The following is an 18620-nucleotide window of genomic DNA, read 5'->3' as shown; positions in this document are numbered from 1 at the left end:
TTTAGGAACTGATTAGTATGAGCCCTAATAAAAATACTGCAGGTATAGAAGTCCAGCAAGAAACAAAGCGCAAACACTAGCACTTCAGTGGTATTGCAGCATCATCTATGAAAGTGGGCGATAGATAAACAAGATAACCAAATGGCCGTCTGTGAGATGGTCGCAGCCCTGGTCAGCAGGGATACATCATTGCCGACGTCACGAAAAACCCAATATTTAGCGGGGGAATTGAAATTTTGGCTTAAAATGTTTAATTTCTCAGTGGATAAAGCATTGTTTGCTGCCAGACAAGCGCTGAGGGCACTATAAAACACTAAATCTTTCGAATAAAACAAACTTGTATTTTGTTTGCACAGCCCCTTTAAGAGCTTGAAGTCCCGGTTCCCTCTTTTTATGGAGCAAAAGGAACTGATGCTCGCAATAGGTGACCAGTAAAAAGCGCAAAGGCTCATGGGTGCATTGTTTTCTTCTGCAGAGTCCTGCCACTTCCGGTTCGAGAGCTCTTCTGGCCTCCCGTACGCCAGCAGCTTTCACGCGCATGTGCGCTTGTTGTTTATCTGTTTCCACCGGAAAAAAAAAAAAAAAAACGCTCATGCATTGGGAATTCAATAAACAACAATGACTGACCCTATAAGGAGTTTCTCTGAAGTGTACGCAGCCTGTGACAAATAAATAACATGCACACACGCGCTTGAAAAGCGCCGGCATATGGGAAGCAGAAGAGCTTTCAAACCGGAAGTGGCGGGAGCAGACGACGTACTGGTGAGCCTTTGCGCTTTTTACCGGCCACCTATGCTGTGTGACCCAGGTTTAGGTCTATTTTCTGCATCAATTCTGGCCAGACACAGGTTGTTGAGCTGCTGGCAGCAGAAGTTATTGCCCAAGGTGCTCGCATGAGCTCTCCTTCAGAACAGTTTCAAAGACAGGAACTCTTCTCCAAACCATCGACCAGTCATGACTGCACTAAAGAAAGCCTGCAGGCAGTCTGAGAAACTGTCGAACTGCTAGCATCACAAAAAAGCCAGTGCAATAACCCAAGACCCTACAGTCAGGAGGTCCAGAAGCACTTGAATGAGCCTCTTATCCCCAGGAAGAATGGCCCTTTCATACACTGGAGAGAGCATGCAGCTGCACTCTACCCTGGTACTGCAAAAATTGCCTTGCGGTACCTTCCTATCCCTGCTACAGAGGTGCCTAGTGAACGCATGTTTTCCACTGCGGGAAACACCGTGACATTATGGCGAGAGAGCCTGACATCAAGTCGTGTGGAGCAGCCTGCTTCTTCATGATCATTTGCAATTCTTTTAACTTTTAGTGTATTTAGAGCTCAAGGTCATGTGCAGGTGTTTTTTAGCATCCAACGTACTTGTCCTTTCAAATAAAAGTTTTGGTATTTGATATTCGATATTTTTGGCCAGTATTCGACACAATTTGATTCGAATTTGATGAGACATCAAATTTCCCTATTCGCACAGCCTACTTTTTTCCTTTCTTTACAGTTAATTACACCATGGAAAATCTGCTGAAATACAGAAGGGTAGACCTTTAAAAAGAGGAAAGGGAAAACTGTTGGCTACTACTCCCAACTAAATTTGTATCACGAATACACAAAGGAAGACTGGCACCAAAGGTACACAAAGGAAGAGCTACAAATGCCAGTTCCGTCATCAGGCCTTTACAGAAATGAAAGACTCCACCAGAAAATTTTTTTCCAATAGTTACAAGCCTTTGATGGCCCTTTGCCTTACTGCAAGCGCAGCAAGAGCACGAAAACAGGGTTGTGACTGCTACAAACTTGCACAAGAATCTACTACCACATAAAGCAAACACCCCGAGATAACACATTTCAGCACCCTTGGGCATTCAAGATCTGTGTCCTCACCTGTCAGCCATCTCTTCATCAGGTAGCTCCTTCTTTATCAGAGGCTGCAGGGGTGAGGCCGCCTCGGCTTTGAGCCCAGCGTCAGCAGGCATTTCGCTCACAACTGGTGCACTTGGTGTCTTCGGGGCGTCACCATTCTGCTCCTCCCCTTCGCTTTTTTCCACTCGCTCACTAGTGTCATCCATTGGTTCTTTGTCACTCTCTTCCTTCTCTTCACTCTCCATTGGTTCCTCGACCTTGCACTGCTCCTGCTTGTCTCCATTCTGCTCTACAGGCTCAGCCTCCATAGGTTCCTCTGCCTTTTCCTCAGACTTCACGGCGCTCTCCTCAGGCTTTACAGTAGCACTTTCTTCTGCCTTGATTGGCAGCTTTTCCTCCTTGATTTCTGGCAGAGCAGCTTCCTCCCCTTCAATAGGATCCACAGTTTCGGTCATGTCCAAAATTCGATCCACCTCCACGTAGTCCGGGTTGAACGGCTCATCCTCAAGGAAGTCGAAAATTGAGCTGATGTTGTCTTTCTTTTGACGGAAACGCTTCACCTTCTGCAGCACACGCTTGTCGGTCATCTCCAACTCTTCCAGAGTCTTCCAGTCACAGTGTATGTACGAAAGGTTCTTGTACTTCACAAAAAACTCCTCCACTTCCACAGAATCCCTGTCCTCGTCTTCAGATTTCCTGGTGGCCATCCGGGAAGCCAAAATCTTCTCAACCACCATGGTGTCCTCAGTGACCACATTGACGAGAACCTGAACATTCTTTGTTTCCCCTCCCTGCCGCACGCCGTGAGGAGCGTGCAGGCCGTCCAGGGCAGTGTCATCACCGCTCAACTGCAGCTCAATGTCATCGGTGTACTTCTTCCGGTGGGTATTGCGTGACGAGCGCCGCTTCTGAACCCCGCCATCCCCTTCCTCGGGAGATGGAGGCGGCGTGGCCTCCAAGTCAGACTTGTCCGAGGAGCCCAACCGCTTGCGCTTTTTCTTTTTGCTGAATTTCAGCGACAACCTGGAACAAACACCGCAGAACTCAGAGGCACGACAAAAAACCCTGCATAGGCCCCAGCTGTGCAATGCTAAAGTCCTATACGATCTGGCTCAGTCTAACAATAAGGCTACAGGTAGGCGACACAACAAAAACTAAAAAATGCTGAGGCAGCGCTCCCTTACAGCCTGCACTTACAGTAGCAAAAAAAAAAAGAACGCTGCATAAAGCCGCTGAAATTTAATCCCCAATGGCAAGCCTAGTGAACATGATGACTACCAGTGCAGTCAGTGCAGCAGAAGTGCCTTTCCTACTTAATGTTTTAAGTTAGTGTGACAGGAACACTGGTTCGCATTGAATTTTTACCATTTCTGTGGCTCGAAATTCTCATGTAGCAAACTGCCACTTCTGGGGATGCTTTTAGCACTAAATATGAATAGCAAAGTAACAACCAAACACTGCATAACAAGCTTTGTCCCCATTTTCTGGCCTAAAACAGTAGCATTTCAAAACTAAGTTCAAGCATGACATAAAGAGGACACGGGTGTGCGCAGCAGATTGGCACAGATAGCTGCATTGAGCACCAGAAACTATGCCCTTCCATCTTGACTGAGGATAAGGATAACATAGGAATGCATTACCCAGCATTGAGCACCAGCAAGGGGAAAAACAGGCTGAGGGCATGGGTGCAGTTTATAAAATTAGAAAGATGATGCACTGCCGTTTTGAATGCAAGAGCCGGAGTGTACATTTTACACTTCGGTCAGCAAAAAAAAGCGCATCACGATGATGACATACATGGCAGGCGACAACCTGGAGAGCCACTTCTTATCCTGCAGCCATCAAGGCTGATGTAATGCAATCAAGGCTGATGTAATGCAATCTCGAGATATAAATTGGTCATGCTTGTTTGTCGCCTGATAGCTATTAATGTGCGAGTGATATCCCCAAGTCTGCAATTTGTTTAAGAGCTTCAAAGTGCCACAAGTAAAGTAGAACTCCCAGTATAGTAAACTTCTGTCCGGTCTTGACATGTTTACTAAAGTGGGGCTCTTACTGTACCAACCTTTTATAAAACATGAAAACACTGCACAAAAATACAAAGCCAACAAACGAAATCAACAAAAGGGAAGTTCTAGCCTCCAAGTGACTGAAGATTTAGTTCCTTTCTCTGCATAAAACGACCTTTCTTTTATTCTAATAGACGTAAGTTACAGCAGAAAATCCCCAGCACAAAGACCAAACATCACACGAGTTTTTAGGCAGCTGTTCACTAAATACCTTTTACATATAGCACCCCTGGATCTCCATTTAACCAACTGCCCTCTTTTCTTTGGCAAAAGACTAGTGAAGAGGAGCAATGCACCTGACCTGAGGCACAACACTGAGGCACAAAAGGCAACTGCTAAAAACAGCGAGGGAGGCAGAGTAATTGCAGAAGTGTGTACTAGTTCGGAAAAGTGTCGCCGCCTTGCATAGTCACAGGTTGTGCACTCAAATGGGCCGCAGACGACTAAAAGCTGTCCTCCACATCCGTCACAAATTAATGGTTGTGTGCCCTTTATCAGATATGAATAAGCAATGGGTGTTTGGCTTCTTCTCAGTTTGCATAGGGATACTTCTGTAGGTTGGTCTGTAGGTTATCCACCTACAGTAGCCCACAGTTTTTTTTGGACTCTTTGGATATTGGACTTGTTGGATATTCCAGACTTTTCCGAGGAACCGCCAGTTGTCCCATAGGAGTAATGACTCGCGAATTTTTCGAACTGCTTTTTTATTTGCAGTATTTTTCGTTCCCCTCCAGGTCAAAAAAAAAAAAATCGGTCGGCTCCTGTATTTGTGGTTTTATGAAGTGCGGCTTGTATTCCCGTGGTTGTTGCCTCATTGGAGCCTTTTTTGTACAAACGGTTATATGTCCTCATGAGGGACCTGAGGGACGTACATGCCACTGCGGAGCGCGGCTACAGCAGAATTCTAATTCCCAAAACGCTGTTGTGTCCAGGAACCCAGCAGACCAGCAGGCAAGCATAAAACTTTCATTTAGGTGCCTTAATTAAAAGGGTGTTTCCGGAAATACCCCAGCAGAAAAATAATGGATCATTTGCTACTGTGTATCAGTGACCCAAATTCCACCCTTCCTTTGAAAGGCGCTGAAACTGCCCATGTATCCACTCATCTGCCAAAGCAAGAATTGTTGCGCTGTTTTTGTGACCAGCGAGATACGGCTAACTGACCTGGGAAGTTTCTTCTTGGGTGCCTTGGGTGCTTTGGGGGTGCTTTCCTTTGGTGTCTTTGGCTCCTTCTTCTCTTTCTTCTCCTTGGACTTCTTCTTGGGCGTCTTGCCTTCCTCGGTTGGTGGAGCAGCGGCAGTGGCGGCAGTGCCGTCGGCCGCCTTGGCGTCTTCAGCTGGTGGCGGCCCATCAGTGGTGGCTGGGCCCAGCGGCAGCTCAGCCGGGGCAGCGCCTTCTGGCTGCTCCATCGCCGTGGCGGAGTCGGGCAAGGCAGCGCCGCCAGGATCCTGGGCCACTGCCGGTGGGGCCACCTGCTCAGCAGTACTCTTCTTTTTGGACTTGCTCTTGCGCTTGGGTGGGCCGCCCTCTTTGGGCTCCTTGGGTTCCTTGGGAGGCTTCGGAGCCTTGGGCTTCTTCGGCTTCTTCGGCTTGGGCTCCTTGGGAGGCTCCCCTTCTTTGGGCTCCTTCGGCTTGCGCTTCTTGCTCTTCTTCGGAGGGGGCACTGGAGCCGGCAGCCCCTCCATCCCTGGCGGCTGGGGAAGCAGTAGAGGCATGCCCCCTGGGCTCTCGGGAGGCATCTGAAAGGAACCAGCAACTGTGTCACTATCCATCCCAGACAACGAGAACCCAATATCGAGCAATGTGCCTGCCAAGGCGAAGCTTCACGTCCCCCATACCCCGCTTCCACCACCAGCTGTTCTCTATACTCCGGTACTGGCCCACAGACCAATACCGGAGTGCAGGCAACGAAAGCCCAGTGTGCTCACCATGAACTCTGGAGGCATGAGGCCCTCCCCAGGCCCCAAGCCCAGCGGGGGCATCTCCTGAGCTGCCTTGGCCTTCTTCTTGCTCCGACTGGGCTTGCGCTTGGTCATGGGCTCAATGGGAGGGAGTACGTCATCGGGCGGCAGCAGGTACGGGTCCTCCGGGGGCAGGGGGCATGCGTACGGAGAGCCACTCAGGGGACCCTCGAGTGGGCAAAGATCGTCCACTGCAGCTGGAACCACACTTGGCACGCCTGCCAGAGGCAGCGGAGGCAGTGAGCTCTGCAAGTCCTGCACAGGGGACACGCGACCCTGTCAGTGTCCCCCGCTTCCTTGTGCAAGCAAGACAGCAGTGAAGCAACAATTAGTGCGCACTCACTTGATCCGAGATCACAGATGTTGGCAGTGAGGGCGGCTGACTCGGTGGTCGGTAGCTGTCTGCCATGCCCGAGAACAGGGTGGACACAGTAGGGCTGAGGGGAGGGACTGACGACGACGATGCCACCATGCCCACAGAGGCTGGTCCCTGCTGGGGCTGCAGGCCTTGGGCTTGCAGCCCTTGAGGCTGCAGGCCCTGACCTTGGAGGGCCTGCGATTGAAGGCCCTGAGGCTGCAGGACTTGGGGCTGGAGGCCCTGAGGCTGGAGGCCCTGAGATTGCAGCCCCTGAGGTTGCAGGCCCTGAGACTGGAGTCCCTGAGACTGGAGCCCCTGAGGCTGGAGCCCCTGAGGCTGGAGTGCCTGTGGCTGAAGGCCCTGTGGCTGGAGGCCTTGAGGCTGGAGGCCCTGTGGCTGAAGGCCCTGAGGTGGTTGCAGGCTCTGGGGCTGTAAGGACTGGGGCTGCAGACCCTGAGGCTGCAAGGACTGTGGCTGCAAGGGCTGTGGCTGCAACTGGGAGTTCTGCAAAAGCTGCTGCTGGGCCTGAGGACCGTAAGGAGGGAGCTGAGGGTGCGGTTGCTGCAACAGACAAGACAAGCCTCTCAGGACAGGCTCCTACAAAAGTCCCTCCCGACATGGCACCTAAACAGCTCGTGTGCTCAATGACTGCTAAACAGAAAGGAGTCAACATCTGCGCCACACTGGCTACAGTTCTAATTTCCACGATCTATTGAGACGCTTCTCGTCCACTTTTCTAGCCCGAGTTGCATAGGAACCCATGCAGCTGTACATGTTTCACCCATAACAGTGGAACGAAGATTCTGCCTTACAATTGCACTCAAATTTCACCTCAGCCAAATTTATTTTTAACGTGCACTACGCACCACAAAATCAACTGGGACATGAGAGGTAGCCCCATGAAACACCTCGTTAATCAGTCATAAACGACTGAAATGGCTCTGTTGCCCACGACGCTGCACCTGCCGGCGGATTGCGTAAAAAGCCATGAAGTGCATGTGACGTTCTGGATGGCCGGGTGCTTCGTCCGCCGGCTAGCCACGCAGCTGGCGAACCTGTCCTGCTCTGCCGTGAGCGCTCCCCCATTTTCTGCCGTGCACGTGCACACAGCTTGCACGCAGGCTCCCTCCCAAGCTGCTGGCCGTCTGCCCACTCGCTAGCCAGTTGCAACATCACTTCAGCCTGGCCGTAATGGCTGCGCTCTTCTCAATTTCAATTTCGAAATTGCTGATTTTTGCTGTTCACTAGCAGCTAGCTACACGGAAACACAGTTTTCAAGAGGCCGAAATTTTGAGTGCAATTGCCCTTCAAAGGGACACTAAACTGAGAAAACAAGAAGGTCTATTCAGTATACTGCAGTGCCGAGAACACAAATATACCACCGAAAGCAGCAGCAGTTACCGCATTTACTCAGAAAATTTGGCATGAATTTGGAAGGAGGGTTCATTATGCGGGAAAAAGTGCAACAGATTTTTAAGTTTAAATTTCATACAATAAAGATGCAAAGAGGAACGCTGTCAAAACCTTACCTTTCTAGTAAAACATGTAGGTAATTATGTAATCAAGGGTGAGACAGCTGAATCAGATTTGGGAGCAGTTTTTGGAGCAGCGAAATCTCTATTTTGGAGCAGAAGAACCTTGATTTGGAGCAGAAGAACGACATTTATTATGTCACCTTAGGAGCCTAAAAAATCACATTTTTTGGCAACTCGAAGGGGGGGGGAGTGCACTTTTTATTCAGTTTTGAACGCACATAACACTGAAACAGCCTTTCGATAAAGTTTTTTTCTTCCAGGGTATCACAACGTACGAGCTGCACTACCTTTTAACAAACCATTTTTAAATTCTTAGGTTATATATGCATAGCGTGGGGTGCAGTTGAAAATATCGAATCGAAAAACTAAGAGGCATTTTTATTATCATGTGGATGCCGAAATGATTATTTTCGTAATCCCAGACTCGGCTTTACGCACAAGTGTAGAGCCACGGCAAAAGTTGCGCAAAACGAGGTGACAGTCGTCGCACCCCACCTCCCATTTCAATCTCGATCCAAGGTGCACGTTCACTACGAGCATAATTTGAGTGACGTTGCTATGTTTAGCCAACTCCCTTTTGGCATCAAGTTTCACTTCAGGTAGATGAACCGTTATTACTAGCGTGCAATAATAGCCCGTCCCGCTATCGGACACTCCTTGAACATTTTGCGGCTATGTAGCCTGCACCACCACTTGTGCAATGTCGATTGTCCCAATCCCGCCGCTCTCAAGCTCGCTGCCAAAGGCAGTAATAACCGAGCGTTTTATAACATCGCAATGACTCCGAAATTTCACTTCAAGCCCGCCCCGCGCCTCACACTCAAGTTTGAAACACGGCGAATTCGCGCGCACCTCGTTTTTGATCAACTCCCGTTTTTCGAGTTGCGCAACTTCCCGCAACAGATCAAACGACTAAATGTAAACACAGCCACCCCCCATAATCAAAACCACGGTACAAATCAGTGAAGAGCACTCTGCCTCAAACACGAGCAACTGCTTCACCCGGCGGCCATATTTTCCAATCTTCACCACCCCAAGATGGTGGTGCCTAGAAATGTTGTTCCGGAGATACGGCGCTCCGAAAATTGCCGTTTTTTGATCAACTTGCACAAGCAGTTTGTCACCTCAGTACACAAGTATTTTTTCTACAAGACTTTGCAATGGTTTTAGATGGGAAAACTTCAAAAACGCGCAGAATATTACATGTGCAACCTGACATTGTGACTTTTAAAAAAACTCTCTGTGACAATTTTATGCTGGTTTTTTATGGAAAGACCAATCAATTAAACCTTTACAAACAGCATCACCTTGGGGGTGCTGGATAATTATGCCGTCAGTAAGCATTTTCCCCCACTGAAACTGACGGGAGCGTTTTAAAATCTTTGGCTCTCGGACTGCTTTGGAGCAGTTCGGCACAATTTCTGAAATTTTCAAGCTTTTGGAGCAGCCTGGCGCAGGAAAACAAATTTGTATCAAAACTGCGCAAAATGCGCAGCTGTCTCACCCCTGTGTAATATAAATTTCTTTTTCATTCACAACATGCTAGTGGCCCCCTACTCGCCATGGTCCCCCTAATTGCCCTGAAGCTGTCTTCCTCACTGAAGTCGCATGCAGCTTCATGTTCGTCATCACTCCAGAGCGCACTGTCTTCCATACCATCAAGGCACTCCAAAACTTCTTTTTCCACACTGGGAGGAAACTTCCCTTCTTGGGGCCCACGAAACACACAGCGATACCCGTTCATCACCCAAACCTCTTTTTTCCGCCAGTAGCGCACATGCACTGGGTCAACACTGAAGTGCCGCCCAGCCGCAGGGTTTCTATATGCTTCAACACATGCTCCGCCACCTTCAGTTTAAAACCAGCTGTGTAGCTCATGTACTGGCCCATCGTACGCCACACACCAGGAGCACAAAAAAGGTCCAAATACAGCTTAACAACAAAACCATGGAGCGTAATGGCAAAGTCGCGGAACAACACAGAGCAGGTGCTGTGTTCGCGAGCCGCAGCACTTTCATGGCGCTACATGCTAGAAGGTGTTTTGTGTTCAACAGGTGGTGCTCCGCAAGCACGCAATTTTTAAATTGTGAGCAACAGCATTCATGCTCACGTCTCCAGCTACTGTTGAGATATTTTGTTTTGTTTGTTTGTTAGAATGCACTTTTTGCGTTTCTGCATGTACTGTGACATATCAAATTACTGCGATCATCGACGTCAGGAACCATGCCGAGATGAAAACATATTGAACAGTACCTTTTCTATTCCCGCTGCATTTTTATGCAAGGTAACAAGAAAATCCTCAAGAAGTAAGAAGTGGGTTCATTACGCGAGCAAATACGGTATTTAATAAATACAGAAAATACCAAAATATCAAAAACATGTATAGCAGCACAATACATTTTCGCAAACTACGATTTGTGATGTCACGAATCGTGACCAGTAAAACGAAATCGACAGAGCTCGACAGCGGGCATACTACATACAACAGCCAGCAACAGGAGTTACCGATTAGCTGAGCACTAGGTCGCGGGTTCGATTCCCGGCCGCGGTGGCCGCTTTTCTGATGGAGGCGAAAAGCAAAAACGCCCGTGTGTTCGAGATTTCGGCGCACGATAAAGATCCCCAGGTGGTCAAAATTAATCCGGAGCCCTCCACTACGGCGCGCCTCATCGCCTGCGTTGCGTCGGCGCGTTAAACCCTACACTCAAGTTACCGATTACTCGTGCAATCAACTAAGCGTCGAAGCCGGCAGTCAACATTACTAATCCCTTGTTACTAATCTGACTGTGCTATCGCTCTCAGCACATGTGCTATGGCTTTGGGTTTGTAGCACAGATATCGGCTTTGGATTTGGCTGAATGGAAGTGGACTTTGGAATCAGACTTTGGCAGTTTAGATTTTGGACCTTCCGAGAGTGGGCTGTAGTCTTTGATTCACCTCAGTTTGCATGAAGTCATTTTTCTTGTAAGACAGGGGCAGACCAAAGAAAAACCAAGTGAAAGTTAGTGAACAACCACCAGCTCCGCTGCTTCCTCAGTCTTTGCAATTTCTTTTACCCGAAAACACGCAAAAAATTTTCAAATTTCCCGCTACAATGATGCAATATGGGCAGGAGTGACATAACAGGGCCAGCACTAAAAACATAGTTATCTGCCTGTTGACTCCCCATTAGCATTCAAATGATATGACCAAATGGAACTAGAGGCCCCACTACAATCACCCAGTCATGTTTCTAGGCGGTAACTTCGGTCGGCGAACGCCAATCGCACAAACAATATTCTTTGACATCATAGAAAAATCCCCGGAAAGTGGCAGGTGAGTCACCACTGCTTCACATTTTCTTAAATATCTGAACTATTTGTTTGAAGTTTGCGATCAAATTTAGTATCATTGCTATTGGTACAAAGCAGTCTTCTTAATGAATAAAACTTGTATTTGTTTTCATGGCCCCTTTAAAGAGTTCACTAAACTTAGCGGCCGTTAGAAAGTTGCCACAGAGCAGGATAAGTATTGCTCGCTACCGATTTCACTCGACAATGGCAGAACAGTCCGTATAAACTACTATCTTTAGTCACTGCTAGCTTGGGACGTAATGGCACGACACAATCACAGCCCATCAAAACGGCCTCACTCCCCAGGCAAACGAGACACACCTGCTGCTGCTGGGGAGGAGCACCGGGGGCTGGCCTTGGCTGTGCGTAAGGGGTGGCAGTGACGGCCGAGCCCTGTGCATACTGGGCAGAGTAGGCACCCATGGAGGTGGGTGAGCCCATCCCGCCCATGGCACCTCCCATGCCCGAGGAAGGAGCAGGCGCGGAAGATGGCGAAGGAAGCGCCGCCTGCTGCTGCTGCTGCTGCTGCTGCAGTATACGGAGCCGCTCCTGAAGTTCCGATATCTGCACAAGCAAACCCTCAGTGCACTCGTCCTGGCCAGGGATAGCCCCTTGAAACTTACCCGCTTCTGCGTCTGGGCCGTCTGTGGCACACTGTACAAGTGCTGCAGCTGCTGCTGTGCCTGCTCGTAGCCCAGGGAAGAGGCTGGCTGCGGATAGGCCGCATACGAGGCCGGGGAGACGGGTGCCGCCCGTGCGGGACCAGCGGCACTCATGGGGTAGTCGTTGCGCGGAGCCAAGGCCGAGCTCGCCGCCATGGGTCCCACCTCACCCGAGCCGAATGCTGCAGCCTCCGGCGTGGCGGTCATGGGCCGCACGCGAGTCATCAAGTTGGGGCCCGGATACGAGTGGTGCTGCGGCGTGGATGGCTGCATGGCTGCATAGCTCAGGCCCTGCTGCGACTGGGGCGGCCCGTACGGTTGCTGCACCGTGCTGCCGTAATAGCTGCTCGTCGAGCTGTTGGCCGAGGCAGATGGCTTGGCCGTAGCCATGTGGGGCATCACCATCTGCTCCAACTGCTGCAGGCTGCTGGACGCCACCGGCGTGGCTGAGGCGGTGGCCCCACTGCCAGGGGACAACACCTGCCCAGGACTAGAAAGATGCGTGGCGCCTGGGCTCGGGTAGCTGCCCTGCGATGACGACTGCTGGCTGGTCACTACACTGGGGGAGCCCGCTGGTGGCGTTGGGGTGGGCCTACGCGGTGACGGGTAAGAGCCCCGGTACTGCGGACTGTTGGGCGCCTGCGTCGGATAGGGCGACAGGTGCGACGGACTGGTGGCATCGGAACCGGGAAAAGGATGCCCAGGAGAGTAAGCCGACTGGGGGTACTGCTGCATGCGGGCAGGACTGCCCTGGGGCAACGGCGCCTGGCTAGTGCTACTGGGAGCATAGCCCCCCGCCCGTTGAAGTGTGCGTGCCTGCGGCATGCTCTGGCCGACCGCTGAGTGGCTCATAGCCCCCGCGGTGCCATAGCTGGCTCGATTGGCGCCCGCCTGTGCCGAGGGATACGTTGTCTGCGGATACGACGCCATCGACTGATCCGCCAAGTGCGTTGCGGTGGTGGCGGCAGCCTTGCTTGCCATCTGTGCCACATGGGGCCCATTTCCCTGAGGCCCGTACGAGGGCCTCTGTGGGGAGCCGTGCTGCTGCGGCGTGAGCAACGAGTAGTCCTGGCTCGGGGCGTACTGAGTCTGGCCCGTTCGGTGATGTTGGCTGGTGACCCCAGCAGCCATGGTGTGCTGGGCCGTTATGTCTGTCCCGTGCTGCTGCTGCTGCTGGTAGCCAGTTCCCGAGTTCATGTAATGTCCTCGCCACATGTCCTGCGAGCGCTGCGGGGCTCCCATGGTGCTGTAGGGGTACTGGTCGGACGCCTGGATGCGCTGGCCCACCATGGACTGCTGCGAGTAGCCGGCCATCATGGTCGACTGCTGCTCCCCCATGGTGTGCACGCGGGCCCCGTACTCGGGCGCCACGTGGCCAGAACCGTAGGCCCCGTAGTGCATCTTCTGGTCCGTCGGCTGGGGGTAGCCCGGGTGCAGCTGGCTGTACGGCGTCATCTGGCTGCTAGCTGGCGCACTGCTGCCCATCGGGTTGGCCACCATCAGGGGGGCGACCAGGTCCTGAGAGGCAGCGCCGTAGCCCGCCAACGAGCCCGAGCCATCCTCCAGGGCCTGGCTGTAGCCATCCCCACCTAGCAGCTGGTACTCAGCCATGGGGCGTCGTGCACGCTCACCCGCTCATATCACCACCGTGGCTGCTGCTGCTGCTGCCGGCCGCCATCAGGAGCCACAGCTGCGCCCCCGCCGACACTCATGAGGGGCCCTGAAGGAGGAGGAGAAGAACAATGCCTCCGGTCAGTCACCGTGCCCACGCTTTGCGCACATCCTGCCATTCCGACAATAGCTTCTGCACAGTGCACCAGGCAGCAAAAATTGTTTTGGCGAGGAACTAAAGTACACCTGTGAAGGATAAGCAATACAGCACGAACAGATACAGCTAGGGTTGCAAACTTGGCTTAGCAATAATTTTTTACATGTTATTCACACAGAGCTGTTGGATGCCACTACAAAGACTTAAAACTTCCTAGTAGAACTGATGAGATGAAAAAATTCCTCAGGGCACTTAAGTCTGCTTAAATGCTTTGAAGACAAAAGCCTGGCGATACTTTCCTTCTCTTTCATTTGTCTTTTGTTGCAAATTACTTTAAATGGCTTATTTTCTGCTGCACTGTGTATGCATATCTTTCTTCACTTTTGTTTCATCTTGCAGTGCAAACTAAGTCAGCAAGAAGACTTGCACACGCCAGTTTCCCTAGAATCAGGGTTCTGTGCAACTGGTGTGCACCTGTTTACTCACGTGTTATCACATTCAGGTGTCACACGGCCCACCATATTCTATTTTTACGTTTCAAATTCATTGTTTTGTGAATTTTGTGAAGCGGGCACATTGCCCCTCAAAGCTCCCGATTCCTGGACAAATCCCTCAAGTGGATATGTGTCACGAAGAAAGGAACAACAAGGACAACTTTTATTCTACACTGGCAACGTGTAGAGATAGCACAGTTGGTAGAGCACTGGGCTGCTACAGTGCAGACCCGCAGGAAGCAGGCTCGAGCCTTTCGGAGCAGGTCAGGGAGCAAGAATAATGCTGTTTTGTAGCAGCTTTGGAGCAATGGAGTTTTGGAGCACCTTAGGTGCATCATAAGAAGAGTTTTGGAGCAGTGAAAGCCTGTTTGGGAGCAGATATCTAGAGTCAAACCTCCTTTATTTGCAATATTTTGTCTTTTAAACACACAAAAAAATAAAATTGCTCTTGCTCAAAATTCAATCAATACTGAGCTGACCACTTTTACAATGACTTAAAAAATATATGTTCCCATAATTAAAACACAAAAGCTGTCAGCAATAACAAAGGGATCGGTAGGGATAAGCGATGCTTTAAATAGCTACATTCAGCTACACTTCAGACAAATACAAAATGTTCGTGATATAACAACATTATCACAGTCATGAGAAACAACCCAGAGAAAACCACAAAAAGGCAATATGGTTCCTTTTGTACCTAAGCTGTAAAAAAAGTTTAACTTCATTCCACACCAAACGTGACTTTAAACAAAGAAAAAAGAACTAAGAGAAACTAAGAATTAAATAAAGAAAAACAAAACTAAGAGCAAACAAGGGATATTTCATGCACACGAAATGAGATAATTTGATGCACTGCATGACTAAAGCTGACTAGACTTCAGAGAAATTAAAAATAAATGCTGATGTTCACAAAACCCTAGAAAAAATACCCTAGTGCATAACCCGTTCTATTGACCAAGTAATGCATGCTTCTATCTACGTAAAAAATAGCGTCTGTATCAGGTTTATTCGAATAAGGACCGGACCAGTGTTTATCAAACTTTTTGTTTGCGTGTAAACAGCTGGCTTATTGGTGCACGGATGGAAGGATGAAGAGAGCGCCCGCCTTCTCCTCCCCCCCCCCGCTTTCCAATCCCCCTCCCTCAGAAAAAGCAGTGCTGTACGGCAAGACAAACCTACCGCACTGATTACTTGCAGATACCCTCTCTCGCCTGTGACGGCCGTGTCTCTTATCTCATCCTGGGGCCCAATTCTCTAAAATGAGAGCCAGTCGTTTAGAAATGACATGGTAGCGCTATGCAAATGCATGTGTTCCCGGGTTGAGGCGCTGCTTTGAGGCTCCGCTCGCTGTCAACGGCAGCAATAACTCAGTGTTTTATAGGACCGCAATGAGTCCGAAATTTCACTTCAAGCACGCACTGGCCTCGCACTCAAGGCCGAAACACGGCGAATTCGCGTGCACCATGTGTTTTCGATTAACTCCCGTCTTTGGAGCTGCGCAACTTCCCACAACCGATCAAACGACTAAATGTAAACCCAGTCGCCCTGTAACCAAAACCAAGGTTGAAATCAACGAAGAGCGCTCTGCCTGAACCACAAGGAACTGCTTCGCCCGGCGGCCATGTTTTCACATCTTCACACCAAGATGGCGGCGCCCAGTAATGCCGTTCCGGAGATACGGTGCTATAAAAATTCCTGTTTCTTTCATCAACTTGCGCAAACGGTTTGACGCCTCAGTACACATAAGTATTTTTTCTACAGGACTTCGCAATGATTTTCGGTGGGAAAGTTTTATAAACGCACGGAATATAACATGTGGAACCCAACATTGTGACTTTTGAAAAAACTATCTCGGGGACAATTTTATGCCGTTTTTTTGTTAACTGATCAATCAATTGAACCTTTACAAACACCATCACATTGGGGGTGCTGGAAAATAATGCCATCAGTAAGCATTTTCCCCCACTGAAACTGACGGGAGCGTTAAAATCCTTGGCTCTCAGACTGTTTTGGAGCAGTTTGGCGCAATTTTTGCAATTTTCAAGCTTTTGGAGCAGCCTGGCGCAGGAAAACAAATTTGTATCAAATCTGCGCAATATGCGCAGCTGTCTCACCCCTGCATAAGGCACGTTGCTGTAAAAACACAACAGGTTGTCTTTTGGAAGGTCTCGTACTGCTTCCTTCGCAGCATGAGGAGAACGTCTGCTCTAGATGATCACAGGTGGAACGATTGCGAATGTTCAACAACTCTTTTTCGTGGTCAGAACAGTACCTCACGAGCACATCAAGCTTCTGGCAGCGCTGTTCCGGAAGTTGTGTCTCGTCAATTTGGATTGTGAAAAAGACTCCGGATGTATTCAACTCCTGGACTACAATATCCTTGAAATGAGGGCCCAATCCGTCAGACGCTATGCAAGAAACTTTCTGCCGCACTAGAAGTTCTTGGCAATCTGTGGGTCAGCGAACAATAGTGGAAAAACAGCAGAAGCTGTATCACCTCCCGAAAAATGGCAGCATTACATTCAATTTCCTTTTCATTCCCAGGAAAAACCACCATTACCCTGCGACTGTTTCGGAGCAGACATGGAGCAATTATTCAAATTAACACTCTTTTGGAGCAGCAGGGAGCAGGATGACCCTCTTTGCCCAGCTTGGAGCAATTGGCTCAGCCATTCCACCACTGCAATAAGTGGGAAAATTGCAAAGACTGCCGGTGACGACGCATGCATCACGGCGCAGCGCGCTGTGCGGTGAAGCTGCATGTAGGGGGGTCATTCGATGCCAAACGTCCCAGCTATACACCATTTTCCAAAAGCAGCCGGGAAAGGAGGAAAATACTCTCAAACCAGTTCTCTCGGCGGCCGACCAGTGTTGCCTGTGCGCGCTGGGCTGCTAACATCGCTCGGCGCGGTATGCTCCGCTGCGTATACAGGGGGTATTTCGCACCGCGTGCTTAGTTTTTGCGGAACTTTCAACTGTTTTAGCCAATGCTGCGATGCCGTTCAAGGCGCAAACGTCGCTTGGTCAGCACTGCGCGGTGGTTGGTTATTGAACAACCAGAGAAAGCGAGAAACAGTCGCTGACAGCACGCATGTGCACGACACTGCCTGGAGAAAATGCAGTGCGGTAGCGGCGTTTTTTTGCTGCATCGCTTCCCAACCGAGTTGAGATATTGGTAGATGCCGCTGATAAATCGCAACGACTTTGTACCAACGACCAACTCCAGGGTTTGTTGGGTGCACAAGCAGACGGAGCAAAATCCATTTATCACACGCAAAGCTGCGACAGGGAACGGAACCCCCTGAAATGTTAGAAGCTACTTTATCCTTTACCATACAGCATTGATTGATTGGTTGATTGATTAATTGATTCATTATGGTGTTTAACGCCCCGACGCTTCATGGGTGATGAGGCGCGCCGTAGTGGAGGGCTCCGGGTTAATTTTGACCACCTGGGGATATTTCACGAGCGCCGATACAATACAACATTACAATAACTTCTGGTTCCTTGTAGTCAATTTAAAATACCATATATTGTTTGGTCATTACAGCCGATTGGCATTAAACAATACCCTTTTCATCTAATCTAACCTTTAAAATCACGGCGTTTTGTTTACTTTTTTTCAGGCCAACGCCTTACACTACCAAACGATATGAAAGGATAACTTTCTCCATCGCACACTGCTGGTCGATAGCAGGATAAGCAGGCAGCCCAATGTGGAAACGAAGCTCGAGATACGCGTGAACGCTGCATTTGGAAAATAGCTCAACTTGTTCACAACGCGGTCAAAGGAAAAGCTTCTAATCCTTTTGCGTTGTCACGGAATATAATTACAATTACAAAACAGTTACTGCTGGTCGCGTAAAGCATTTGTGGTGCAAGCAGCGGTTTCACAAAGGTGGGCTTCGAGCGACAGGCCACATGCGCTGCGCAGAGTTAGGTCAATCATAATCACGATCATGATCAACCAGAATTAACTCGCCTGAACGTCGACCCTTCTGCTCAACCTTATAGTAATTTGACTGATTGTGCGGTCGTGTTATTTTTCCATCCAGGTAATTTCGTTTAGTCAGTAACCGTCATAAGTCTAGTTAAGAAAGATTATATTACATTGCAATGTCAACAGCGTAGCAATCGCCTCGTGGAAAGTCCATCGCGAGCACGGATCACAGTGACCCACATATGCTGTGCGCGCTTCGCATCCGACGTCCACGCTTCCGTAAACATGACTAATCGGTGACCATAACGAGCACGGTGGCATTGAAAACACGTATTTACTCCCCGATATCGATTTCTATGTCAGTCGGTGCCATACCGGTACGTTTGCATCGCGGAACTGCGGAGCACCACCGGCACCACCACCACACTGCTACTGCTGCTCGCAACAGCCGGGATCGGCATTTTCCGCTCTGGCAGCAAATTAGGACCTAAAATCCGTCCGCAGATGATGAAAACAAAACAAAGCACACACACAAAAGCACTGCAACCGCTAACTTAACGCCAAACCACTACGGTTCGCTTGGTAATGCACGGGTACCGAGCAGACGCACGGAAAGAACGGAGCACTTAACAGCCCAGCG

The 18620-nt window shown here is 49.7% G+C and overlaps 1 protein-coding gene across 7 annotated transcripts in view; it reads right to left on the bottom strand.

Moving 5' to 3' along the window:
• Kis (chromodomain helicase DNA binding protein kismet) overlaps positions 1-18620 on the bottom strand; it is a 152386-nt gene that overhangs the window by 112386 nt on the left and 21380 nt on the right. For all 7 annotated transcript variants that reach the window (XM_077686459.1, XM_077686460.1, XM_077686458.1 and 4 more), the window contains exons 2-7: positions 11740-13498; positions 11438-11680; positions 6235-6810; positions 5859-6146; positions 5095-5669; positions 1883-2884 (exon numbers count right to left, since the gene is read on the bottom strand). In XM_077686459.1, coding sequence (XP_077542585.1) covers positions 1883-2884; positions 5095-5669; positions 5859-6146; positions 6235-6810; positions 11438-11680; positions 11740-13389 — 4334 coding nt within the window. In that variant the 5' untranslated portion in view covers positions 13390-13498. The remainder of the gene's footprint in view (positions 1-1882; positions 2885-5094; positions 5670-5858; positions 6147-6234; positions 6811-11437; positions 11681-11739; positions 13499-18620) is intronic.

The sequence above is a fragment of the Haemaphysalis longicornis genome, unplaced genomic scaffold (assembly GCF_048455015.1).
Source record: "Haemaphysalis longicornis isolate Haplotype H1 unplaced genomic scaffold, Haemaphysalis longicornis Haplotype H1 scaffold_1, whole genome shotgun sequence".
In the NCBI taxonomy this organism is placed as follows: domain Eukaryota; kingdom Metazoa; phylum Arthropoda; class Arachnida; order Ixodida; family Ixodidae; genus Haemaphysalis; species Haemaphysalis longicornis.
This window is presented reverse-complemented; position numbering and strand designations above follow the sequence as displayed.